This window comes from Bison bison, unplaced genomic scaffold (assembly GCF_000754665.1).
Source record: "Bison bison bison isolate TAMUID 2011002044 unplaced genomic scaffold, Bison_UMD1.0 scf7180017864370, whole genome shotgun sequence".
Classification (NCBI taxonomy): domain Eukaryota; kingdom Metazoa; phylum Chordata; class Mammalia; order Artiodactyla; family Bovidae; genus Bison; species Bison bison.
In genome coordinates, this window is record NW_011494942.1 from 11748121 (window position 1) to 11775500 (window position 27380).

At 38.7% G+C, this 27380-nt stretch overlaps 1 protein-coding gene across 1 annotated transcript in view; it reads right to left on the reverse strand.

The window, feature by feature from the left end:
* ITPR2 (inositol 1,4,5-trisphosphate receptor, type 2) overlaps positions 1-27380 on the reverse strand; it is a 586895-nt gene that overhangs the window by 301076 nt on the left and 258439 nt on the right. Inside the window, exons 27-32 of the mRNA XM_010856005.1 lie at positions 18619-18708; positions 18380-18505; positions 12935-13057; positions 11857-12057; positions 9035-9286; positions 6323-6448 (exon numbers count right to left, since the gene is read on the reverse strand). Coding sequence (XP_010854307.1) covers positions 6323-6448; positions 9035-9286; positions 11857-12057; positions 12935-13057; positions 18380-18505; positions 18619-18708 — 918 coding nt within the window. The remainder of the gene's footprint in view (positions 1-6322; positions 6449-9034; positions 9287-11856; positions 12058-12934; positions 13058-18379; positions 18506-18618; positions 18709-27380) is intronic.

A 27380-nucleotide genomic window follows, 5' to 3' on the forward strand; every position in this document is an offset into this window, starting at 1 on the left:
AAGAGCAAGAAAATAAGATTTACAGAGGACATCCAGATGTTTATGCCTGAATGCCTAGAATGAATGATGGCATTGCCATTTACTGAGATGCAAAAGACTTGAAAAGGAATTAATTTTTAGTGGGACATGAAAGTGAGTGAAGAGTTTGAGGTTCAATTGACAACTGGAGATGTCACGTGGGCAGTGAGATATGTGAGACTATAAGAGGAATGACCCAAGCTTCGACCAGCCTGGGATTAAAGTTAGGAGAGCAGATGAAAACAGCAAGCAAGTGATTGTGGAGAGAGGAGGGAGCTAGTTTAAGGTTTGAGCCTGGCACACTTCAATATTTAGAAGCTAGGAAGATTCAGAGGAAATAGCAAAGGAGACTGAGAAGGAGTGGCCTGGTGAAGTGGAAGGCTGAGAGTAGGACTGATATCCTGGGGGCCAAGTGAGGTCATGTTTCAAGGAGCAAGCGATCAACTATGATAAATGCTAATGATGACCTGAAGAGTAGAAAGTGCTGTGCAGGACTGGGGCCAACCAATCATCAGTGAAGAAGAGTCAAATAAGTGTTTGCTCCACACGGGCACCACCATTATAAATTCATCATGAAAGATGAAAAGAAAAGCAGAATTACAGCTGAGGGAATGGTGCTACACACAAAATACTTATCGAATACTTAACATTCTTCACTTGCCTGCCGTGCTAGCTGTTGTTCAATTGCTAATTCATGTTTGACATCCTGTAACCCCATGGACTATAGCATGCCAGGCTTCCCTGTCCTTCACTATCTTTTGGATTTTGCTCAGACTCATATCCATTGAGTCAGTGATGCTATCCAACAGGCTTTTTAGAAGGGACTTCCCTGGTGGTCCAGTGGTTAAGAATCGGCCTGCTAATACAGGGCACTTGAGTTTGATCCCTGATCCGGGAAGATCTTACATGCCACGGGGTAACTGAGCCCATGTGTCACAACTACTGAGCCCGCATGCTCTAGAGCCTGAGAGTCACAACTACTGAAGCCCATGTGACCTTGAGCCCATGCCCTGCAACAAGAGAAGCCACAGCAATGAGAGAAGCCCACACACCACAACTAGAGTGGCCCACAGCCAAACCAAAAATAAATAAATTTTAAAAAGAAGGCCTTAGAATGAGACTTTTCAATGGCTCATTCAACTTAAAAAAATGAAAGTTATGGAATCAATTCATCAAGCAAAGAAAATCTATTCAATTCTATCAAATTAGAGAACCTAGAAAGTGTGTTTAAAAGTACATATACATTTTATCTTTACTGTTATTTCTTACCTATTTGGTAAGCCAAAGGGAGAAAATGCTCAAGTGATCTACTTGGAAATGAAATACTCTGATTTGTCTTGTTAAGCAGTGTTTGATGAGACAATGACATGACACTGTGGCAGGTGTGCCTCTAAGTTACTCCTCAGTCTAACTTCATGCCAGTGATGCCAGTACATCACTTAGAGTACTGTTGACCATTAGAGAACCTTGGAATTGATAGCAAAATTAGGAACATCTTCAAAAGGAAAAATAGTCTGAGGCTAACACTGACCACAGCTCACCCCTCTCCATGTGCCTTCTACTACTAATACTACTACTACTACTACTACTACTACTAAGTCACTTCAGTCGTGTCCGACTCTGTGCGACCCCATAGACAGCAGCTCACCGGCTCCGCCATCCCTGGGATTCTCCAGGCAAGAACACTGGAGTGGGTTGCCATTTCCTTCTCCAATGCATGAAAGTGAAAAGTGAGAGTGAAGTGGCTCAGTCGTGTCCGACTCTTAGCGACCCCATGGACTGCAGCCTACCAGGCTCCCCCGTCCATGGGATTTTCCAGGCAAGAGTACTGGAGTGGGGTGCCATTGCCTTCTCCGCCATGTGCCTCCTAATATGACTCAAATCTCCTGACTTTGCAACAACAATCAGTTATGAAGCAAAGAAAAGCATTTCTGCCTTACAAACACCGATTTTAGCTGCACTGACACAGAGGTCAAAGTGGGCTGTTGTTAAATGCTCTCTGTAAAAGACAGTAAGACAACTTTTCATAGGCCTAACAGCTTTGCTGTCTGTCTAAATCTGGTGTATTTATAGGACGTGGATGCTGGTTCTGTCAGAAAATCAGAATAGAATAAGTATATGAAACAGGCCAGTGCAAATAAATATTAGAAAAATAATAAAAATTTAAACAAATTTGGTTTAGTAAAAACTGTCTTTCTTGGGTCTTAACAAGATAAAAGACAAGGGAGTACAAACAGAAGCATGAAAGATACTAATTAAGGGGCTCTCTAGAGAACTTTACCAAGAGCAACAAAAGAAACTTGGTGGTGCTGATTCCTGCGAAACATGAAGACAAAGGTGGAGGGTGCTATGAGGACCACCACACATTAATATTTCATTTGCCTTTTAAACAGGATTGCTCTCCATATTTTTAACCATCAGCCTCGTGCTGGCTTGCACTTCCCAAGTGGCACTAGTGGTAAAGAATCTGCCTGCTAATGCAAGAGACACAGAGACACAGGTTTGTTCCCTGGGTCAGGAAGATCCCCTAGAGGAGGAAATGGCAACCCACTCCGACATTCTTGCCTGAAGAAATTCCATGGAGAGAGGAGTCTGGCAGGCTATACAGTCTATGGGGTTGCAAACAGTCAGACACAACTGAGTGACTGAGCCTGTGCACACGTGCACACACATACATAGTTGGGCTAGTTGAACCCCGCCTGAAGCACTGGGTTCCATCCTGAATGCCATGTTTAAAACACTAACAAATTAGAGAGAATCCAAAAGTGTACTGCAAACAAGCCCAGAAATCTTAACGGAAGAGGAACCACTGAAAGTCATGGAGAAAACAATAGGAGACATGAGGGCTATCACGACATACTTGAGAAGTAACTGTGTGAAGAGCCCTGGATTCAGCACCCGCAGGCCTTCCAGTTCTGTTACCAGCCAGGCCAAATATCCTATGCGAGCAAATTAATCTCTCCGGAACTTGGGAGCAAAATTATCAGGTCAACCTAGACAATCTTAAGTTCCTTTAAGTTGTATACCTTTATCATTTCAAACTAGATCACTAACAAGGAGACTAGCAAACACCCACATCTTTTCTGAAATGAATCATCCTGTGTTGCTACAAAAGGAAAAATAGGTAAAAAATTATAACATAAAAATTTGGATCAATATAAGACCTTTTAACAACTAAAGTTTTCTAGTAATGAAACCAGTTGTCTCCCCCCAAAAAAGAAGACTGAGGTCACTGTTAATGGAAATATACAGGCAGGTACTGAACTCTGAACTGCAACCCTGAGATTCTATGGTTCTTCAGGTCCAATTTACCAAATACCTTTCCTCCAGATTACCTTCACCTTGTCTCAGTGATGGAAATCAGTTGCCCCAGGATTTCAAAACTTTGTTATAACACCTGAATTTAGTACATCTCTACATCAGGTTGATGTTGCCTGCATCCAGCTTCACCAACATGGCTTCTGGGTCTTGCCTGTGTTGGATGGTCCTCATTCAGGTCATCCTCCATATTATTATTGGGTCTTGGGGAAACTACTTGAAATTGCTTTAAAGGCTACATATAACCTTTTAATAATACCAGTGAAGTTACCATGATATGGATAAAATGGATGGTAGTACCAACTCTCTTACTAAGTGCCATGCCTGTGTTAAGACCTGTATACCCATTATCTCATTGAATCCTCCCAGTAACACTATAAAGAATGCATTATTATTGTATTGATTTTACAAATAAGGAAATTCAGCATTAGAGGGGTAGGTGTCTTGCCCCACAAGATAACTGAGCTATTAAGAGGCAGAATCTAAAGTAATTAGCCTCCAATTAAAATAAATAAATAAATATAAATAAATAAAAAGAAAAAAAAAGAGGCAGAATCTAAATTTTAACGCTGGTCTGGCTAATGCCTCTAAAATGCCTAGTCTTAACAATCCTGCCCTACTTCAGTGATTATCAAAGTGTGGTCCCTAAACCAGCATCTTCAGGACCACCTGAAAACTTGTTAAAAATGCAAAGACTTTCACTTACTGAATCAGAAACTATGGGGGTGGGGTCCAGCAATCTGTGCTGTATCAAACCCTCCACGTAATTCTGCTGCTTACTAAAGTTTGAGAATTACTGCTCTACTGAACTGAAAATTTGCCTAAAACGCCACATTATACTTGCTTACCCATATACATACATATATATATATATTTTTTTTTTTTGCATTTGAATTTGAAAGTGTGTGGTAGCTCCTTAAACTTTGTTCAAGGGGAAAAGGACAAATCCTGGATATGGAAAGCCAGGTTTCCTGTCCCTTCCTTGACATAAGAAGGTTGATTCCTTGTCTTTCTCAATGAGGGGATAAGAGAGTTCCTGCCTGACATATAAACAAGAGGGAGGGAAACAAGAAGGAAAGAAAAAATGCTTTCTGCAGTATAGTTAAGCTATTGTGGTTAGACATAAGGACTGAACAGACCAAGAAGATTCTGAAATTCCCTTAGAGCCCTTAATACTAATAACACTATATCTACTTAATCAGAATAAAATAAAAATCCTGCCTACAGACACACTTTAAAACAAAAATGTACCCCTTAGCCTTATGAATAAACACATCAATGGAAAGACCGTTTCCAAGGTAGCATGATCAATGACAGTTATCATTAGCTTTCTTTGGTTTAAAAATAAAAATCCTGTTAGCTTTGCAGCTCATGCTGTCTAGAGTGTGACTCTGGTCTTTTCAACCTTATCTTTAGTCTGGAGCACTGTGCAAATCTGCAAATCAGTCTGCAATATTTTTATTATCTTCCCGCACATGTAATTTTAAAACTCAGCCATCAGCATGTGAACCGTTGTTCACTCCAAGGTCTCTGGAAATACTTGTGGCTAGTCATTTAGAAGTGCTTTCACAAGGTCACAAGGGTAAATGCAAGAGGTATGTCAGTGCTGTGTAAAACAGGATGACTCCTCCACAGGTGCAGGTCCACCTGAGGAAGGTAACGAGCTGCTTTGAAGGTCTACAGAAATAAAGTAAAACGGGAACTGCTTTACTTCACGCACGTGTGAACACAGCGGAGCTCAAGCATACTCCCCCACACCAAAGTCGAAATGAATACATTCCACCTGCTAACCCTGACTAAACAGAAGAGTGCCTGGACTAGAATATGTGATTTATTCTATTATCTAAGATTGGTCCTGGGTGTCTGGGTCTGCAGTTGTTTCATTATAACCCCTCTGTCCTTCCTCCTTCCAGAAAGAACTGTAAGGAGGCAGTGAGATAATGGATAAAATCAGCATCCATCCATGTGGACTTCATTATTCCCCCTCCTTCACTACATCTTCAGTACATCTTAGTGAGACCCATGTAAACTACAGGAATGTAGGAAGCCAAAGGACTGGGACAGGCCACCGTAAGTCATAACAGGTCTAAGGAGTTAGCTATACATTATCTTCTATTAGTGAAACCCTTAATTGAACAGTACGTCCCATAATTTTAAAGGAGAAACTGAAGAAGGTCCCCAGCCCCCTGTAAAAAAAAAAAAAAGAAAAAGAAAAACCTAAAATAATAGAGTTTGGACATTTTGATAATTCAGTATGCTTAAAAGGGGCATAAAATATACTAACTAAAATTAAGTGCTATCAAAAATTCCTTCCTTCCTTTCTTCATTCATTCAGTCAATATTAACAGAACAAAAACATATGCTAGACAATATCCAGAAAATGCCAACCAGCTACCTGTGTCCTTCCCAACCCTCAAAAAAAAGCCAAACATGAGAAAATGGACTCAAAGTAAAAAGCAGACTGCATTTTGGCTGACATGAGTAAAAACACCAGATGATTCAATTACTGGAACACACTCTCATAGGCAACAGTGGGCAGTGTTAGGTCCCAAACAGTATGGTCAAGTACCTACCTGCCTGAAAGCCACAGTCAAGATCTTGTGAGATTCCTTCCACCTACAGTTTGTAATTGACATGAGGCTGAATATATTGATCTCTGCCAAATATCTTCTCTAACCAATGTTAAGATGGCTACTAAAATTCTGTTTACCAGTAGACCAATATAATCAGCAGTAAAAACGAAAATGAACACCTTGTTGCCATATACACTGTACTGGCATTTTGTGTACATTAACTCATTAAATCTCACGCACAGTCTTGTGAAACTCAGTCACAACTTTTTGAATGTAAAGGATGACATCCAAACATAGCGGGTTTAATTTTAAGTTTTCATCTATTAATAGCTGCTTGATACTGTTTAGTCAAAAGCTACATCAACAACCTTACTAAACACGAAGCAGCATTTAATGGTCAAAGCATAACTTACCCTTGCCATATCCACCAAGAAGTTCTCAAATAATTTCCAAATGTGGTTACTTGTGTAGATTTCTTTCATTTCCACTTCTGTGTCCACGTAACAGTGATTAACAAAATTCACATAAGCAATTTTAACCTGTGCCAAGTTTCAAATATAAAAGAAAGTAAGTTTTTTCTTTTAGTTTTTTCTACATTCTCCATTTTCAAATATCTATTAGGAACGGTTAAATAAAACTCTTATTTCCTATAGTAAATTATAGTATGATTTGTGTCTACCCAGAGAGCATGCCTATCTCCTTTCTTTTATCAAGATATTTCATCCCCTGACCCAGGGTAAACACATGACTTAGTACTCTGTTCCCCCAGGCCCAGTGATTGGTGTGAAAATGTGAACTTCATGTAAACCAAGTTTACATGACATATTTGAGACAAATGTCCCTTTCTCTCTCTCCCTCCCTCTACTCTCTCGTATCTCCCCACCTCCTTTTCCCTTCTCTATCTCTGTCATTCATTCATTCATATTCATCCTCTCTCTCTCTCTTCCTCTCTCTCATTGTCAAATGGAACAAGGTAAACCTGAACTCCAAGAAGCCTCTTCTCCAGGTGTGTAGAGGAAAATTATTTATTTTATTTATTTATTTTTTGCTCAGAAAAAAAGGGCATGAGGCAAAACCACAAAGGAAAAGGGAACAAGAGACAGATGGCACTCTGACACTGCTTGAACCTCTTGACTCATCTGAACAACCATCCTTCAAATTTCCAAATACTGGAGCCAATATATAAAATTCCCCTTTAAAATTTAAACAAGTCTAAATTAGGTTTCTGTCCATTGCAACCAAGAGAGATCTAATACGACACTTAAATATGTTGACTAATACTATACTGCCATTCAAAAACAATTAAACTGCTATTTCTGAGAAGAAGCAGGCTCACAGTTTACAAAAAAATGATATTATTTTAAGATGTATTAAAGTTTTTTTTCCAGATTTAGCAAAACTCCTCATAAGAGACTGGGATGAGTCTCACCAACATATACCATTACTAAAGTGCGTAGGACAATAGTTTTTGTTTTTCTTTTCTTTTCTCTTTTTTTTCTCTCGCCTCGTCTTTCCTCTTTCTCTTTATGAAAATGTGATGAAGGCTATAAATCTCCCCAGTAAAAATCACATATATAAAAAAATCAGGTAAACAGTTTCAGAGGATTCATAGAATCCAAGTTAGAACCAACAGGAATACAAGGCCAGATTTTATGGCCTTAGAAGTTATCAGTACTTGACTGAGGTCTAAAACCTTCAACCACAGGGTGCCTGTGTCAAGGCTACATTACAGGGTAAGGAGGCGTCAGAATCTCCAGCATATCCTGCAATATCCTAATTTAATTTATCTTAATTTAATTCCCCAGCAATTCTACCAGATATAGACTATAGTTATTATACTCAAAATTGTGTAAACTGACAATAAGAAAGGTTAAGTAACCTGCTGGAATCAGTCACACAGGTAGAAAGTAACCGATCCAAGATTCTGACTCATTCTTCAACCCATTCACTCATTCACTCAAAACATATTTATTAAACGTAGGTCCAGGCTCAGAGAATATAATGGTAACTATAAACAGACCCAGCTGTTACTCTCACTGAGCTTATAATCTTGGTAAAGAATGACATTTGTTAATCAATAAAATTCAAATGTCAAATTTCAAATTGTAGACTCTTATAGGCTCTAACACTAGAAGCCAGGAGGGTCTTCTTTGAAGAAGTAATACTTGAATCAGGATCTAAAGGATGAAGAGGGGTGAAGCAGGTGAGTATGAGAGGTTACAGTGCTACGGCAGAGAGAACTGACTGGCCAGAATCAGGACTTCAAAGAAAGACAGAACCCACAATTTAATCACAACACTATGCTTCCTTTCTTTGCTACCCTACTTCAAAACAATCAAGGCATGAAGTACTCTTGGTTTGAGGTGTTAGCAATCCTAAAAAATTTCATAAAAAATATACTTTCAAGTCCATCACTATGCAGGACTATTTGGAAATAGGAAAATGAACCTAACCTGGTATCTTTTAAAGTTACTGTGATTTAAAATGTTTGGATTTAGCATATCACACATTTATAAACTTTGCAACAATACACTAGAACAGTAGAAAAAAAGAAATTATTGTCATGTACATTCCTGGAAGTTTCATTAATGCATCTGGCAGACAACCAGTCTCTAATGAGTTTTTTCCCTGCCTGTCACACCAAACTAGGATGGAGGGTAAAAGACGATGTATGAATAAAGCAAAATATGTGTCCATGTTTCCAAGAAACCATCTATTCCATAAAGCAAAGGTAAACCTAGAGAACCTAATAGTGGTCCTGCAGCACCATTCTAGCCTCTACGGATGACTGTGCATTATTTATGAAGATCTGTTTTATGCTCAAAACATACTATAAGTTACAAGTAAATGTTTAAGTCTGATCACAATACCATACCTAGAAATTTCTACAGTGGAATTTCTAGAAAACTAACAGTGGCTATACTCTTAAAAGGTCTATCAACTTTCATAGTCCCTTGTAGAACAAAAAAGTAAGTTTTAATGATTTTCAAATTCCCTAATTATATACCTAGGTACTATTCTGTGACTAAGTGTGTTATTTCATTATAAATAACCATAGGAGGGCTTCTGGCACTTACTAGAAACTGAAAACAATTCTATAGCTGCTAAGCTTTTGCCAGGCTTACCTCAGGGATGCAGTCATCATGGGTCACCACCCTCACTATGTCGTCCAGGGGCAGAAGGGAATTGCACTTGATTTCAGTGTAGACGTTCTTCCCCTCTGTGCATGCTGCCAGCAACTCCACGAGGGTGATGTGGTAGGCTAAGGGGCCACTCTCATCCCCTCGGTCTCTCTCTGAACACATCATATGGAGAAGGATGGGAAATGATGCTCTATCATTGTAAAATATCAGCACATCTTCACCCCCATTTATCAACTGAAATGATAATAAGAGAGTCTATATAGCAGTCCAAATGTTCATCCTTGCAGTTATTTCTAAAGACTTGGTCTATATGGAAACACATGCATATCTTTGTAAAAACAGAGATAACATTGCAAACGTAGAACTATACCAAAGCAGGATGGCAAAAAGATTGTATTCATGTGTGAAGTGATTAATTATGAAAGTCATCAAAACCAGTTGAGGAGATATGGGAGAGTTACATGGCATTGAGAATAAATGACACAGATGATTGGAAGCTGTTCAATGAGTTAGCCACTGAAATTAAACCTGTAAAATATTCCAGTAAAGTTACTTTCTTTAACTTCAAATGGTAGATGCCATTGCCAAGTATGAGAAATCTCATGTCTCATTTTACTATGAATTAAAATATCCCCATCCCCTTCAATAGTGATGGAATAAGTAAGCAAGTACACATAACCAAATGTAACTCTACAAGAATTTGCAGATTCCATTTGTTATGGATATCAGTAGGGGATGGAGGTAAAAGCAGAAAAATAAAAAGAAAAATACAAGCTTAAAAAAAGAGAGAGAGAGAGACAAAGAATGAATAAGTAGGGGCTTCTAGGAAATAAATTTTCCTTCCTGTTTTGTTTGTATAACAAACTATAGTGGAGTTTCCAGCAGGATGTAATTTTATTGCTAAATCACCATAATGTCTTATTGTCTATTTGGGGGGGGGGGAGAAACAGTAGTATTTTATTAAGGAATCCACTTTGCTGTGAAGCCCAGGCTGAGTTAACAGTGATGAGTTCTGGAGGTAGACTCAGAACTCCAGACTATCACTGCTATCTTCTCTCTCTCCCTCAACTGAAAACCCAGCCTCATGAAGTCTCAATTCTCGCCCTCCTGTTCCTGGAAGATGCCCAGGCTAGTTATGTAAGAGGCTTCTGCAGAGAAGACAACTTTTGTCTTCCCAGGAGACAAACCCTCTACTTTGCTTTATGAGGCAGATAGCAACCCCAAACCACAGACAGGTCAGGACCTGCGCTGGCCTCAATTCTTTTTGTCTATTCTAGTACCAATTTTCTACCCCCAGTGGGAAATATTTTGGAAGGTAACACAGATTACATAATTTTTTCTCTATTTTATTTGAATTGATAACATACTTAAATTGATAAGACAATTAACCGGCTTACACTGAAAGTTCTGTTGAAAGAGAATGTATTAGTGTCAAAAATGTATATATTAACATAAAATTATAAATATTTCTTTACATATAGAAACACATCACCTAGTAAATACCATTGGACTCGCTTAACTATTTGCTGCTTTCCCATTTTAATTCTTCCCATGATGATTTTCCAAAATCTAATTAATTGCCACATTTCTAGGCAAAGGAGAACTATTATGAATGCAAATACAGATAGGTAAATTTTACAAATTAAAAATGCTCCTTAAATGTTTAATAACAATAATTTACATTAAAAATTTAGGACTTTACACTGAATTAACTTTGAAATTTCTGTGGGGCAAGAGGGACTCACATTGTAACAATACAGAAATTACTCCCATCCCAAATTTAAAGTGTATAATTATGAAAATTCCCCCAGATCAATATAATCCACTAGGTAACTGTTTGTAGATGGTTGAAAGCTGCTTTAATCCATCCAGGCCTTTAGAGAACCATTAGGTCACAGAGCAATGATCTACCCACATAGGCTCAAAGTATTCTCCAAATACACCACCAAAGGTGGTGCTAGTGGTAAAGAACCCGCCTGCCAATGCAGGAGACATAGAGATATGGGTTCAATCCTGAGTCAGGAAGATCCCCTGGAGGAGGGCATCGCAAGCCACTCCAGCATTCTTGCCTTGAGAATAGCATGGATCTATCCTGCTAGGAACCTGGCAGCCTACAGTCCATAGGGTTGCAAAGAGTCGGACACAACTGTAGTGACTTAGAGCACACACACATGCATTCTCCAAAGTATCACTTGGTTCCTATTAAGTAACTCATTCACTGTATAAATCTGGCTCAGTGAGAAATATCATAATGAAGAGGGCAAAATAAATGGAGTACATCATCCATTTGCTTTTCTTAAATTTTTAACTGACTCTGGATAGCTAAACTTTCAAATGTAAAAAAATCACTGACAGATAATTTCTATTAATTTCATTTCCTTCAAAGCCCTCTGTAAATAGTAGCAAAGAACATCCATTTTATAATTACAGGAACACAGTAATAAAGGCACTCGAAAAGCAGAGTTTAATCTATTTTTGTTATATTTTGAAACTTAGAAATATAAAATTTAATGACTTTCATTTTAAATAATCTATAACATTTCATAGGATTTTACCCACTATTTAAAATACACAAATTTATTAAGGCTCAAAAAGAAAAATAAACTCCTAGAAAATTATAACATCACCTTATGATATGTCACTTCCCTAGACCTAAGCAAAATACATTGATGCTTAAGAGTTGTACTCAAATTATTTTCCAAACCTATGTTGTTGGGGGATTTTTTTCACTCAAAATTAACAGAAAACACGTAGTTGAGCATAATGTTTATGTGAAGCTGGTAAAATGCAAACTGCGAACCTACCTCGGTCATTACCATATCCTGGCATTTCTTCACGTATTTACCATCTGCTTTGACAATTGTCTGCAGAAACCTCAGGTACTCCACGTGGCGGCCGTGTGTCTCAATGCAGTGCACGAAGTGCTGGACAACTCTCTCACTAATTTCATTGCACAGATGGTAATTGTTCATGAAGATGTGCCGCATGGTTTCTGCTTCAAGGAGCTACACACAGAGGAATGTGCCCTTGTAATTCTGACAAGATCAGTTTTCTATTTTACAATAATACTTAGACCATATTACCCAGCTTGTGATCAGTTTTCTATTTTATGCAAAATTGTAGTGAGTTTTCTCTTCCACAAAATGCAATGAGACTATTCAGCATTTAAAAAATAACAATAAAAAGACTGAGCTCACAAAGGAATTTACTTGGAAAAGGGAGCTTATTATAAAGGTCCTCATGTTGGCAACAGTATTCTTGAGATTAATCATGTACGATTCAAACATGGCTCTTCCTTAGTATTCGCTGACACGTTTTACAGAGCAGAGGTAACTCCACCTTCGAGTTTTTCATATTCACTTACTCGTGGCATCACACTTAGTCTTTGCTGTACCTTGTCTTTTTCCTAACTGTGTACATAAAAATGAAGTTGCCATCTGCAGGTAAGATATGTGTGATTTTTCAAGTTTCTTTAAATGTTCCCTTAATGGAAAGATACTCACTTTAAGGAGAAGCCCCTACAAGGAATAAAATGAGGTGACGAAGATGAATATGGGGCCTCCCAGGTGGCACCAGTGACAACAAACCTGTCCACCGATGCAGGAAACTTAAGAGATACGGGTTCAATCCCTGGGTAGGGAAAATCCCCTAGAGGAGGGCATCGCAACCCACTATAGTATTCTTGTCTCGAGAATTCCATGGACAGAGGAGCCTGGCGGACTACAGCCCATGGGGTCGCAAAGAGTTGGACACAACTGAAGTGACTTAGCACGCTCACATGCACAAAGATGAATAAAATTCTATCCATTAATGTTGCTGTAAGAAATGACATGGACACTTTACATAAATACTATAAGTATTAGAAGTCACTCAAATACTTACACCAGGGGTTAAGAACAAATTCAGATGTTTATGGAGGAGAACTTGATTCTGTGGATTCCCCCGACAGAAATTCTGCAGGAATGTGTGAGCCAGATTCATTACTTCGTTCATCTTCTCATCATTCTGGAAGTTAAAAAGTAGGACGTGATACAGAGAAACACACAGAGCAAAAATACTATCAAAGAATATGTTTTTTTACATATGCATTTTTTTCCTGTTTTCTTCACTGTTTTATGGTCTCTTTTCTGTGTCTACACCTCTCCCCCATTTTGCAGATGTCTCTCCCCTCATCTTCATTCTATTATCTGTTCTGCTCCCCCTTTTGTTTCACAGTCCACTTCTCATTCTCCCCAATCTTCCTACTTGTCCACTACAATTTCCCATCGCTGTACAAAGCTGCCCCTTGTCCCCTGCATCTGTCCCCACACCTCCTCTGTCCCCCTGTTCCTCTCTCTCTGGCCTCCTCACTCTCCCCAGTTCTGTTCCCTCTGCCCTGCATCCTCCAATCCCTCTCTTTCCTTCCCTCTCTTTGATTTACCTTCTTCCAGTGTTTCAGTGTACCTGGAGCTTCCTGATCCTTCTGCTTTCTGTTTTTCCTCATTCTGTATCATCTCTATCCCCCTGTTTCTCCAGCTCGTCCCTTTCTTCTCCAGGCATTTATCCCTCCTCCTCTGGCTCCTTCTGCTCCTTCTCTCCTGCTCTCATTTCCTTATCCTGCTGATTTGCCCCCACTGTCTTCTCTCCACTCACCTGCCCTCTCTTCCCCACTCTGTAAATAAACATATTTGAGTTGGTCAAAAAGTTCATTCAGGTTGTTGCATAGTGGCTTATGATAATCTCGAACAAACTTTGGCCAACCCAGTATTCTGACCTTCCCTCTATTCTCCACTCTCCCTTTCTCTGTGCCTGCTTCTTTCGCTACTTACTTTGCCTCTTTTTTCCATCTTATCCTTTTCCTTTATCTCTTTGCTTTCTGCCCTCCTCTTCCCCCATGCTCTTTGTCTCCTCTTTCTTAGCACACATACTCTTAAGTTGTTTCCTTATTCACTGTCCTTTCCCAAAGTCCTATGATAAAGTACTTCATTGCTAATAAGAATTTCAATAAGAAACTTGAGTTTCAAAACTCACAAAGAATGCAAAGTTTTCTTCTTAAAAGTTATCTTTTAAAATATCACTGAAACAATCTAAAAAGTTTTTTAGGCTAGGTCATGTGGTCAGTGTCAGATACACAAAATGGATTAATGTTTTGAGTCACAGTTTATATTAAAATAATTCAATGTTTTATTGTTTTCTTTTTTCCTAATCTGAGAGTCTAAATTTTATGCCATATATAACTAAACCAACAGCCTAAGATCATTAATAGACTCATTTCCTCATTCCTCATTTAAAATAGGGATGAACTAACTAGACTAATAATTATGTCCAAAAACTCCATTCCCATCTTGAAAATAGAAAGGTTTTATTTCAAAATATACTAGTATTTTCTTTTATGTTTGTAGTCCAGGCATAGTGAAAAAACATCAAAGCAACTTCAGCTACAGAACACTCAATTCACACAGAAAAGCCAGGCAGTACAGAAGAATGGCAGGGACAATTCTACTAGAATTGGTATTTCTTTAAAGCTGTCACCTTAAGCTTTTTTTTTGCTTGTTTATGAACAATCTAGTTATTAAAACTGAGCAAACCCCAGTGGCATTTTTCACAGAAATAATTCTAAGATTTATATGGAACCACAAAAGACCCTTAATATCCAAAACAATCTTGAGAAAGAAGAGCAAAGCTGGACATACCATGCTTCCTGATTTTAAACTATACTACAATACTACAGTGATTCAAACAGTACGATGGTGGCACAAAAACAGACACATATATCAATGGAGCAGAAGAGACAGCCCAGAGATGAACCCCAAAACATGTGGCCAATTAACCTAGGAATGAGCTCTGAGAGAGACGACACCACATTGCATGTGCTTTTCAGTGATGTGTAGGAAAATTCTTCAACCTTTTATTCAAATTTTAGGTGATGCAAGTTAAAAATCACTTGGTTTAGATATTCTAGGCTGATGAAGAAACTGGATAAAATGTATCAGGAAAGAATGAAAAAGAAGACGAGAATAAACCTTGGGGAAAAGAGAACTTCTTAGTGTTGGTGAAATTGGACAGCCACATGCAAAAGAATCTAGTATCTTATACCATATACAAAAACAGACTCCAAATGGATTCAAGACTTAAATCTAAGACCTGAAATCATAAAAATCCTAGAAGAAAATACAGGCTGTATACTTTTTGACATTGGTCTCAGCAATATTTTTTGGATGTCTCTTCAGGCAAGGGAAATAAAAGCAAAAATAAACAAATGGGACCTAATCAAATTAAAAAGTTTTGGCACAGCAAAGGAAACTATCAACAAAACAAAAAAGCAAAATACTGAATGGGACAAGATATTTGCAAATGATGTATCTAACAAGGGGTTAATACACAAAAACTCATACACCTCAACACCAAAAAAAAAAAAAAAAAGAAAGAAAGAAATGGGCAGAGGCACTGAATAGACATTTTTTCCAAAGAAGACACACAGATGGCTATCAAACACATGAAAAGATGCTCAACATCACTATCAAGGAAGTGAAAGTGAAAGTCACTCAGTTGTGTCTGACTCTCTGTGACTCCATGGACTATACAGTCCATGAAATTCCCCAGGCCAGAATACTGGAGTGGGTAGTCATTCCCTTCTCCAGGGAATCTTCCCAACCCAGAGATCAAACCCATGTCTCCTGCACTGAAGGGGGATTCTTTACCAGCTGAACCACCAGGGAAGTCCAGTTATCAAGGAAGTGCAAATCAAAACCACAGTGAGATATCAACTCACACCTGTTAGAAAGACTATTATTAAAAACAGTAACAAGTGTTGGTGAAAATTTAGAGAAAGGAGAACCCTTGTGCACTGTTAGTGGAGACATAAATTGGTATAGCCACTATAGAAACAGTATAAAGTTTCCTCAAAAATTAAAAATAGAACTATCATATGATCCAGCAGTTCCACTTTGAGTATTTTTCTGAAGAAAACAAAAACACTAATTCAAAAAGATGTATGCACCCATATTGTTTACATGGACCCATATTGTTTACATGGAGCATTGTTTACAATGGTCAAGATACAAAAGCAAACTAAGTCTCCATGAATGGGTCAAGAAGATGTGAGATATATATATATGTATATACACACACACATACAGACAGACAGATATACACACAATGGAATAATACATAGCCAAAAAGAACAGAATCTTGTCATGTGTGACAACACTGATGAACCTTGAGGGTATTATGTAACTGAAATAAATCAGAGAAAGACAAACACTACATGAGTTCACCTATATGTGGAGTCTAAAAGAGAAAATAAACAAGCAAACAAAACAGAAACAGATTTATAGACACAGAGAACAAACTGATGGTTACCAGAGTGGAGTGGGATGAGCGGATGAATAGGTGGGGAAGATTAAGAGTTACAGACTTTCACTTATAAAATAGACTAGTTATAAAATAAACAAAAGGTTGTAATGTACAGCATAGGGAATATAGCCAATAATATTGTAATAACTTTGTATGTTGACATCATTTTGTGATTATAAAAATATTTCAAATCACTCTGCTGGACACCTGAAACTAATATAATATTGTAAATGAGTAACATTTCAATAAAAATATAATAATAAAATAGAAAACCCACAAACATAAAGTAGTAGTAAAACACTCAACACTATAGTTATATTTTTAGAAAAAGGGACTTCATTACATGCCATATGCCTGTGTTACAATATCAAAGATATAATAATTTATATTATAAATACTTAGAAGTTAATACATTTGGCTGCTTTTCAATAATTCTTTTACTGTATTCTCTAACATAGTTCGAATTATACCACCTTATACATATTAAAATGCAACTAAGTCAGACAGGGGGCAATTCAATAAGAGAAGTGAAAAGTCCAAGTGGGAAGGGTATATGGCCTGGCATGGTTGGTTTCCAAGAGAGATAAACAAGGCATCTACTCGCAGACGGAGGTCAGAGCCTAAGTGAAGTGCAGAGGGCATTCATTAGGAAGAAAAGGGAGCAGTGATGGTGGAAGATGAGTTATAAACAGTATATTAATAAGTGAGTAATTATATTCACACACACATATATTCTCTAGATCTGTCTACTTAGAGGACCTGAAGAAGCAAAACTCCACAGAAATAAGTACATTAAGTTCTCAGAATTTTTCTCCCAAATACCATTCTCCCCAAAATGGATCTGGAGCTTCATGAAGAAATAGCTAATTCCAGGTGGAACAAGAAAAATGCAAGGTGAGCCTGGAACATTTTAATGTGCAATTAAGTGATGAATCACTCGAAGACTGATGAGGCCATGTTAGAGGACAGGCAACTAACCCCAATTTGGGACAATCAAAATAAATAATGATGGAAACCTAATATAACCTATTACATGAAATGAGCATCCATGAGTCCATACTAAAATCAATCAGTCAATCAATCAATCAAAGGTTTAATAACAATAGACAGCTAACGGAAGCTGCGGTATAGCACAGGGAGCTCAGCTCAGTGTTCTGTGATGACCTACGGGGTGGGATACATGGGGAAGGAAGCTCAAACAGGAGGGGATATGTGTATACTTATAGCTGATACAGCAAAAATCAACACAACATTGTAAAGCTACTGTCTTCCAATTAAAAAAAAATTACTTAAAAGGTTAAAAAAATTACTTAAAAGATTAAAAAAAAAGAAATTTTGATCAAAAATGGAATAGTTACTTAGTTTCAAAGAATTGTGCCACAAAATATTTATTACAGAGGAAAACTGAGCGGCTCACAGTGAGAATTCTGGCAGACACCATCTTTATCAAGTGACCCAAGTAAACATCACTGGTCATGAGGCAAATCAAAATTGCACGCTGTCTGATAGGAAGCGGTGGGAAAAACTTAAGTGTTACTCCTGTAACGTTCCTGCCAAAGATGCATAACTGAATTGAATCATGAGGCAAAGTCAGATGATCCAAATTAAGAGGCAGTCTTCAGAACGGCTGGTCTGTCTTCAAAAGTGTCCAGGTCATGAGAGGTCCAGCATGAGGAGGTTTAAATGGACATGACACCAAACAGCACCTGTTTCTGAAGTGGATCTTTTTGTCAAACAGGACGTGATTAGGATGATGGTAGCATGTGAATGACTCGTGAGGATGAGATGGCAGCAGAGTGCCATGTTCTTTCTCAATCTGGAAGGGTATTATGGGGTGATGTTCATAGGGAATACACACTAAAGGACCCAGGGGAAGTAAGGCATCAGGTTGGCAACTTACTCGAAAAGGGCTTGGGGAAAATATTAATTGCAACTTTGCTATACTGAAATTGCCTCAAAATTAAAAAAGGAAAACAGAACCTAAAAACTCACCTTTTCATAGGGTATCTGCAGCAGATCCAACACCACCGAATGGGCTCCCATATTTTTCAATAATCGTTGATGTTGATTGCGACACTTTTTGTTCTGGACGCAGAGTTTACTGAGCCTAATCAAAATCTTTCCAAACAAGAAGAAAATCATTAACCATAGAAAATACAATATTAAATATAATCAACAGGCAAAACTCTTTTGCCACGCAAAAATAAACCCACATAAAACTAGTTGCTGACCTCCTTTACAATCCGATAGTTGTTGCTCTTATTGCTGTCAATCTGAGGTTTCTTTGTTCCATCTTGCACTGGACTTAAAATGTTTGAGTCCTAAAATAAACACAAAGATGTATTTTATGTTCTGTATAGCTTCGTAATACATTTGGTTCTTTTGCAATAAATAAGAAATACATTTTGAAGTTATTTTGTGATGAATTTATTATTCAACTTAAATGTTTCTTTGGTACTTTTTTATCTCATCAAAAGCTTCTTGGCTGCAAGGAGTCATGCAAATGACCACTTCCCAATAACAACTAAATTACAAGATCTAGGACTTCCCTGGTTGTCCAGTGGAATCTGCCTTCCAATGCAGGGGATGTGGGTTCAATCCCTGGTTGGGGAACTAAGATCTCAGATGCCATGGGGCAACTAAGTCCATGTGCCTCAACTAGCAAAGCCCCCACATGCCTCAGGGGAGTCCCAGTGCAGCCGAAAGAGAAGACATTACACGATCTATGGCATTACTAATAATTAATGAGTAAGTTAGAAAGGAAAGGAATAACAGGTAACATTCTCAGTGCATTTCCTTATGCTAAATGTATCAGATCTTATATGGCCTATAGAAAAAGGAATGGTAAAATTTCAGGGCACAGCAGGCAAAATTTTATTATCAGGGATAAACTGCTGGAAAAAAAAAAAAGACTGAAGGAGCATATCATAATGAAGCAAAATTTCAGAGATGGGAGGTAAAAACACCTCAAACCAAGAATTCTCTGACAGGTTACCATGACATTCTTAAGAGTCATGATTGGGGGGCGAACAACCACATATAGACCATGAAAATTAAAAAAAAAAAAAAGAAAATGTAAATTAAAAATATTTTAAATTAACAAAGTATATTAATAGGACCTAGAACACCAGAAATATTTTATTATAACAACCATTATCTGCAGTAGCACAATAAAAGACAAATATTAAGGAATGTACATATTTTAAATACTAATTACTGGAGTCATCATATGAAAATAAAACACCAGTTATAATACAATCTCCAAACATTTACTAATCCTTAATGCATGCCTCGTACTAGACAATGGTGAGTGGACATAAAAGAAATAGAAGATATGGTTCTTTCCACAAGAAATTACAGTCTACCTAAGAAAGCAGGCAGAAACATGAAAACAAAGATCTGAACTGAGCAGAATTTACTATTCAAAGAGACAGAGAGAAGGAGACTAGATATAATTTTAGACAGCTTTATGAAGGAGGGCAAGTTTAAGCCAAGGTCTTAAAAGATGAAAACAGTTCAGTTAAGTACGAGAGACACACGAAAGGCAGGGGACACTGGTTAGGTGAAGTCACCTTACCCAAAGGTGCTGGAGAAAGGAAAGCACAATGGTGTAGAGAAACTGACAAGAACTGACAAAGCATGCTACAAAAGGAGGCAATTAGGTGGAGTGGGGCCTGACCACCTCCCTGATTTACAACTAGTACAAAATTGCACTTGGGATGAATATCAAGGGTAGTTTAAAAAACCCCCTGTATTCCTGACTACACTGAAGGTGTTGAGCTCTCACAGTTAAATGGGACGCCAATCTAAGCTTGCTGCTGCTGCTAAGTCACTTCAGTCAAGTCCGACCCTGTGCGACCCCATAGACAGCAGCCCACCAGGCCCTCTGTCCCTGAGGTTCTCCAGGCAAGAATACTGGAGTGGGTTGCCATTCCCTTCTCCAGGTAATTTAAGCTTAGGAGAAAGTAAAAAAAAAAAAAAATGAAGTTAATTGACACAATTTTATTTGTCCCTATTTTTCCTACTGCATTCCATGACAAATCACAAAATAAACTCAAACCAAGAAAGAAAAATCATTGTGTTTTCCTTGCTAGTCAAAAATTTCTGATCCAAGGTTTCAAGCAAGAGAGTGACTTGGTCAGGTATGGAGTTATCACCACTGCTCAGGAAGCTCCATGTTTCTCTTTGACTTTTCTCCAGGCAAACATCATCCAAGATGGAGGCTCTCCATCTGAACTCCATCTTAGCAAGTAACTCCTCTCATTTTACTGAGCATAAGAAAACTCCCCTACATGATGCTGTCTCTTCTGCATTTGAAAACATCCAGTATCATCCACAAAACTGTCTGCATTCCCTGCTGTGTCTCAGTGAAACAGAACTTCTGAAACTCAGATTTTTAAATTCCATCTCCCCCACCTTTTCTCTCTGATTCATCCCTGTTTCTGCAGGTGAAAATTTTCTATCCTCTACTGATTCTTTCTGAACTCCGAAACTACAACCCAAGTGGAGGCTAACAGCACTTTCCATGACACCGTGCGTTCTGGGAAGTCATCTTGCATCTTGGATTATTACCCCCACTAAGTTTCTTGAAAGAATAATCTACTGTACTAAAATGGTTTTATGTGTCAATGACTCAATTACTAAAATTGTCTTTAGCATCTGATTCTCTGGTTCACTACCACTGTCTTTAAATTCCACTTTGTTTTATTATGACAGGATATTGTCCAAGATTTTCTGACCACCTTGTCACTTTCACTGAATGGAACTGGAACCACAAGAGGTCACAAATAAAAACACGGAAAGCATTAACACTGTTCCTGTTACCTTCCAGGGTTGTGTCATCTATGCTAATAAATCCTAGGAAGGAAATGAAAGCAAGTCAATTTCCAGCCTAGGTAAACAAAAGAGAAAAAAGAATGGGAGATAGTATCTACAAGACAATAAACACTAAGTAAATCCAAAAAAGTTACAGAAGAAAATGTAAAAATATATACATAAGCGAGGCCAACGTATTAATAGAAGAGGGAAAGGGCCCCTGTGCCTCATATGAATGGAAGCTATTTGGATGGAAGAGGTTGGAGGTCACAGCATGAGAGAAACAGGGTTTCTACTTGATAGAAAAATAATTTATTGATGAGAAGTAGACATTGCAAAGGTAGAAATATAATTAAATTTCCTTTTTCTGATCACAAAGGTGAAGGTTGAATTTAAAAAGGCCATATTCATTTTTTTCTGGGAGAGAAAAAATATTAAAGAAAACTAAGTTTGTATTCCAGTCCAAGATTAAGATAGTTACCAAGTCTAAAGACTGACAAAGCTCCTAAGGTGGAAAGGAGATCTTTCTGATATATTTCAACTTTTTAAAAAATCAGTCAAATATACAGGCAAAGCTTTGGCAGATATATTTAAGTCTATTTTTCAAGCAACGGCCTGCAGAAAAAGCAACTGTCTTGTTTTAAGAAAAGTAATCTCAGGGAAGATGTACTACATTACAAAAGTTATGCTCTTTAGTTCTGCCCAAGGGAGGATGTAGACAATGCTAAACTTCCTAAGTATGGGAATTATAAAGAAAAATTATTTTAATTTAAAATTGCCAGCAGTCAACAAAGGAGGCAATGCTGGAGAATTCAATGAACGGCCCCTTTTAATTTCAGAAAATAATTCAATGTAATTAAACCGAACAAAAATATTAACTCATAGAACATCTGGATGATCCCAAAGCAGTGATCAGGGGAATTTAAGAAATATGTAAACTATATAACTACAGTTAGGCTTTATTTTCTTATTAATGCCAAGATGCTCCGAGTAAAGTTGCCCTGTCTTCCTCCAGAAAGGAAAGAAATTGATTATATTTTTTTTATATCCTATACCTCTTTGTCCCGAGGTTAGTGGCCAAATCTGCAAAGTCCTGGCTTTATGCTAATGACGACATATTAGTAAGGTGTAAAATGTAGAAGTGTAATTTATGCAGAATCCTAGAGCTGAGGAGGCTCAGGAAAAAAAAATGTGTAACACTGAGAGCAGTGCCATGCTTATGCTAAATACCTAAATTATGCTTTTGACAACAGTGATGAAGAAAGGCACTGCAAAGATACTTGTACTTTACTGTAATTGTTTCCTATCATCTGGAAGAATTTGAATTTATTTCCTCTAATGGAATATGGGAACCACTTAGTCAAGTGATTTTATTGAGGCAGCTAGATTTTTAATTGCATAGTATATACTGTAACATACTTTGGCCACCTGATGTGAAGAGCCAACTCATTGGAAAAGACCCTGATGCTAGGAAAGATCAAAGGCAGGAAGAGAAGGGTACAACAGAGGATGAGATGGTTGGACAGTGTTACCAACTCAATGGACATTAGTTTGAGCAAACTCAGGGAGATAGTGAAGGGCAGGGAAGCCTGGTGTGTGGCAGTCCATGGGGCCGCAAAGAATCAGACATGACTTAGTGACTGAACAACAACAACAGTAACATAAAGCAGTATATTCTGAAACACCATAGCAAGGGTAGTTTAGAAGGGTCTAGAAATTTCTGAAAGAGTCTAGAAATTAGATGGTCAGCATAGACATGCTCAGAGTGAATACCTAAGCAAATACTGGCTCTGAACATCACGTTGCTCCCACACTTATTTTGCATCAGGTAAAGAAACTCTTTTTAGATAAACAGCAAAAATGATATAAGAAAATAATATTGTATGAATCATATAGCGAACTAAACATGGGCACGAGTTAATTTAAACAAGGTCAATCATGCTTTTAAAAAAGAACTTTCCAAATCCTACAATGTAGAAACGCCTACATCCACCACAGCTGTGATTAAAATAGCTCAGTGCATTTCTTTGCTTTGTCCCAATCCCAGTGAAGTGAAAGGATATCCTTCTTCAGCAATGCTATCAAGTTAGCAAGACTGGAAAGCATTCTATTCACCATCTGGATCCCTAGCCTTCTCTTCTTGTATCTACTACTCAACCGAATCAGTGGCATCATTTACCAGTCACCCTCCTCCCAACTTCAGATGTCAAATGCCACCCTTTCTCCTTCTCACCTCCCTCCAAAACACACTAAAAAAATCTAATAATCAGACTTTGATGCTTGAGTGACCAACCAGATTATAATTTAATTGAAGCTCTTCATATTAAATATCACCTCCTTCAGACAACTGAATGATAGCCCTGCCGTGGGAGGATGAGGTATGTTTTTCTCCCATCCATCTAAAAGTTACATCACATACCAGCCATTTATGATGATATTCAAGGGGTTACAGAAACTCTTACATCATCCTGAATCTAATTATCTGACCTTGGCAGTAAAGCTAATACATACCATCATGGGGTCATGATTGACAGTTTCGGCTTCCCTGGTTGACACCTAAGGCTGCTCTAAGACTTGGTGAAGACATTAATACAGGCAGATAATCTTTCTCCAGATTTCCCTCAACCTGGGCACAAATTTCTACCCTTCTAGAGGGTAAACCATACTCTCAGTCTTACTCCAAACCTGTTTGCTTTTCCTTTGTCCCAAGATAATACAAATATTGACATTTTTTGATTCATTTGATGTCATTTTTATTAGTATTTGATGATGCTTAATCAGATGTCCTAGAAAACACCGCAAATCTCTTTGACTATCAGTATCTCTGATTAAGTAACAAAAAAGTGTGTGCCACTGGAGTGCTTTCTCGTTGCTTAAAGTGATACTCAGAAAAATAGGGACTGTACTGATGATAGGTATGTTCAAAGTAAACTAAGAGCTGTTTCCATAGGCGTGCGATAAGAACCCACTACAGCACCTCTGGCACAGTCATGTACAGTACTTTTTACATAACACCTTCTATAATACTTTGGTGGTTCAGTCGCTCAGTCATGGCTCCTCTGTCCATGGAATTTTCCAGGCAAGAACACTGGAGTGGGTTGGCATTTCCTTCTCCAGGAGATCTTCCTGACCCAGGGATTGAACCCGGGTCTCCTGCATTGCAGGCAGATTCTTTGAGCCACCAGGGAAACTATAATACTTTTTAATATGATCCTCAGCAGTGTTATATAAAATGTAGAAAGGAAAGGCAACCCTTTAGTTAGCAGGGTGACCAAGAATAACACAGCACTGTGCAGGAAGTGAAAACAGCAACGCAACAGAGCCCTTAGAGAACATGCCTAGTACCTGACATATGTGAGGGAAGCAACCCTAGTCGCAGTCACCTCAGAGCAACCCCCGATGCGGCTGTGAGAAGAGGGCTGCATGGACAGAAGCGGGGGGAAGAAACCAGCACCTTCTCTTCAACTCCCTCTTTAGGAAGCAGTCATTACAGAAATGTTGCTTTCTGGCCCAGTGCCATAGGTGTGCTCTGATTTGAATGAATCAACTTCTATAATGTCCTTGTAAGCCACTTGCTGAGGGAAAAAAACATAGGAAGTTAGACTCCTCACTACCAATGAGGCAGGAGCTAGATGGGCCTCAGGGTGAACAGCTGGTTTCTCCCCTGTGGACAGATACTCTAAAATAGCAGGAGCAAGAGAGGAGATGAGCCCTGTCCAGGTAAGAGATAGGGACCACATATTTCTCATTCTCGAAGTCAAGGAGAACTCCCTGACTACATATGCACAGAAAGGCCCCTTGGAGATCAAAAGAGAGGGGACATCACATTTTAGTAAGTGATATCAACCTACCCACAGGCCCCTTTACTAGAATCCATCTTGGCTAAGAGCTGTGTGCACACATATGGGAGGACCCTGAGACACACCAAACGTGGACTCGGAACCAGGCAAAGCAAGATGACTGGCCAAAGGAAACCCAGAATAAATGCCCCATAAAAGGGATTCAAACCTCCATGAGGACACGACTTTCTCTCTGAGACCACCCGTGTGTCTATCCACAAGTATTCTTTCTCTTCCATTAGGAGGGGTGTTTATTAAAACACTTCACTTCTTTCACTACTTTCCATCTCTCTGTGGAAATTCATTTCTACATAGCTGACGGGCCAGGGCCTTGTCACTGGCCACTGGTCCCTTGAGGTCTAGCTGCGTGGCTTCAGTGCTCTCAGTGTCAAGGATTGACCTCAATCTCTAGCAATCGAAACCCTGCTTCAAGCTGTTGCAGGCCAAAGCCACCTGAGATCACCAAATTCAAATAAAATTGAGAACAAATGGCAAAGTAGAAAAAACGAATAAAATGGTAACTTTCTCTACAACATGAAGGGAAATAATAAAACAGCATTAATTTTAAATGCAGGCCAGAAGACAAGAGGGAGAAAAAGTTTCTTATCCTGGAAATAATTCAAAGAAACCAATTCAGGAGATAAAAGCACTACATTTAAGAATCTGCATTACAAACAAATAGAATGAAGATGCGTATAAGTAGCATTTGGCTCAAGACTAAAAATTAGTTTTCAGCTGCATGTCTTGTGAAAGGACTTATTAAAGTGATACTCATATGCAGAAATCACCTTCAGTAACATCAGCTCAGACATAAAGGACAGAAATACGTAATCTGATATAAACAAGTAAAATAAACATACAAGGAGGTTAAGGGCAAAAACAGAAAATGAAGAAAACAAATTCCATAAAAAGAAAATTCACGCAAGCACTCTCCCAAATAAATGGATAAAAGTTCTCTATCCAGTTACCATAGAGTCCCACATAAGTCAGATCATCTAGGAAGATTCTGTCAGAAACTCATGGACACTTTCTGTACCCAGCCATGAAGGTTAGACATCCAATCAGTTACTTTTGCCAAGAGTTAGTTGGTCAATCACAAGTTTTGCCAGAGAAACGAAGTTTATATAAAACTATTTCCCTGCGGTGCAGAATCAAAAGTCCTAACACTTGGGAAAGCATAGCTTTCTTTCAAGATATCTTTCTAGAGGGAACAGCCTCCTTGCCTGTTTGCCTCATCAAAGAAAAAAGATCAGAAGTGGTCGGCAAAGAATGTAAACTGGGCTTCGCTTTTAAAGAGTACAGGGATGTGAGGTAAGACAGAAACCATCAGACAAGGAAGGGCTGTCGACAGAAAAGCAGAGGGAAAGAAAAGGAGGGAAAGAAAAGGGGCAGGAGGGAAGGAAGGAAGGAACTCAGTTCATTCTCTCAGAAAGGTAAATCTGCAAAATAAAATTTAAATACCTGTGAGGAAAGCGAATGCTAAGGTAGATAACAAAAAACTCAATAATGAGACTCCATCATTCCCATGGAAATGAAACAATTAAGAAACCTTCTGAAAAGACCTTTATGTATGTTTTAAAAATGGGCTTCCCAGATGATGCTAATGGTAAAGAACCTGCCTTCCAATGCAAGAGACCTAAGAGACTGAGGTTTGATCCCTGGGTTGGGAAGATCCCCTGGAGGAGAAAATGGCAACCCACTCCAGTGTTCTTGCCTGGGGAATCCCATGCACAGAGAACCCTGGCGGCTACAGTCCATGGGGTCGCAAAGAGTCAGAAACGACTGTAGCAACTTAGCATACACAAGCACATGTTTAAAATAATCATAGAAATAAAGTGAGGAATAACCTCTCTCACCCTAGATGGACCCCTGTGTGGCTGCCGCATGGTCAGGAGGACTCACAGCATCACTTGGCAGGGATTAGGGAGAGTCTTACTGGGAAAGGGTGGTGGGGTTGGGGGGAGCGGGGGAGACGCAAGCCAAGGGTCAGCAGAGAAGGGAAGGCATGTGTCCCCCAGCCTTCAATCACCCTAAAGAGCTGTGACTGTCCTGCTGGACACCATCCCGGGTCTACATTTCTGACTAACAACCTCCGCCCCATCTCAGCACAACTTCTCACAGGGCAAGTTGGAGAATAAGGGGTCTCTGAAGGTACATAAAACATCCTGGGCACCAAGCAGTCTGGATTTAGGTGCCTGCTATTTGCAGGAACTGATCAGGATCACCAGCTATGAGGCCCATACAAATGAGAGTCCTTCTGCTGAGAGGCAAGAGCCAGGGGTCTGCATGAGAAGTCAGATCAGTGCAGGGCCTCCTGGGAGAGAAGCTCCTGTCCCACC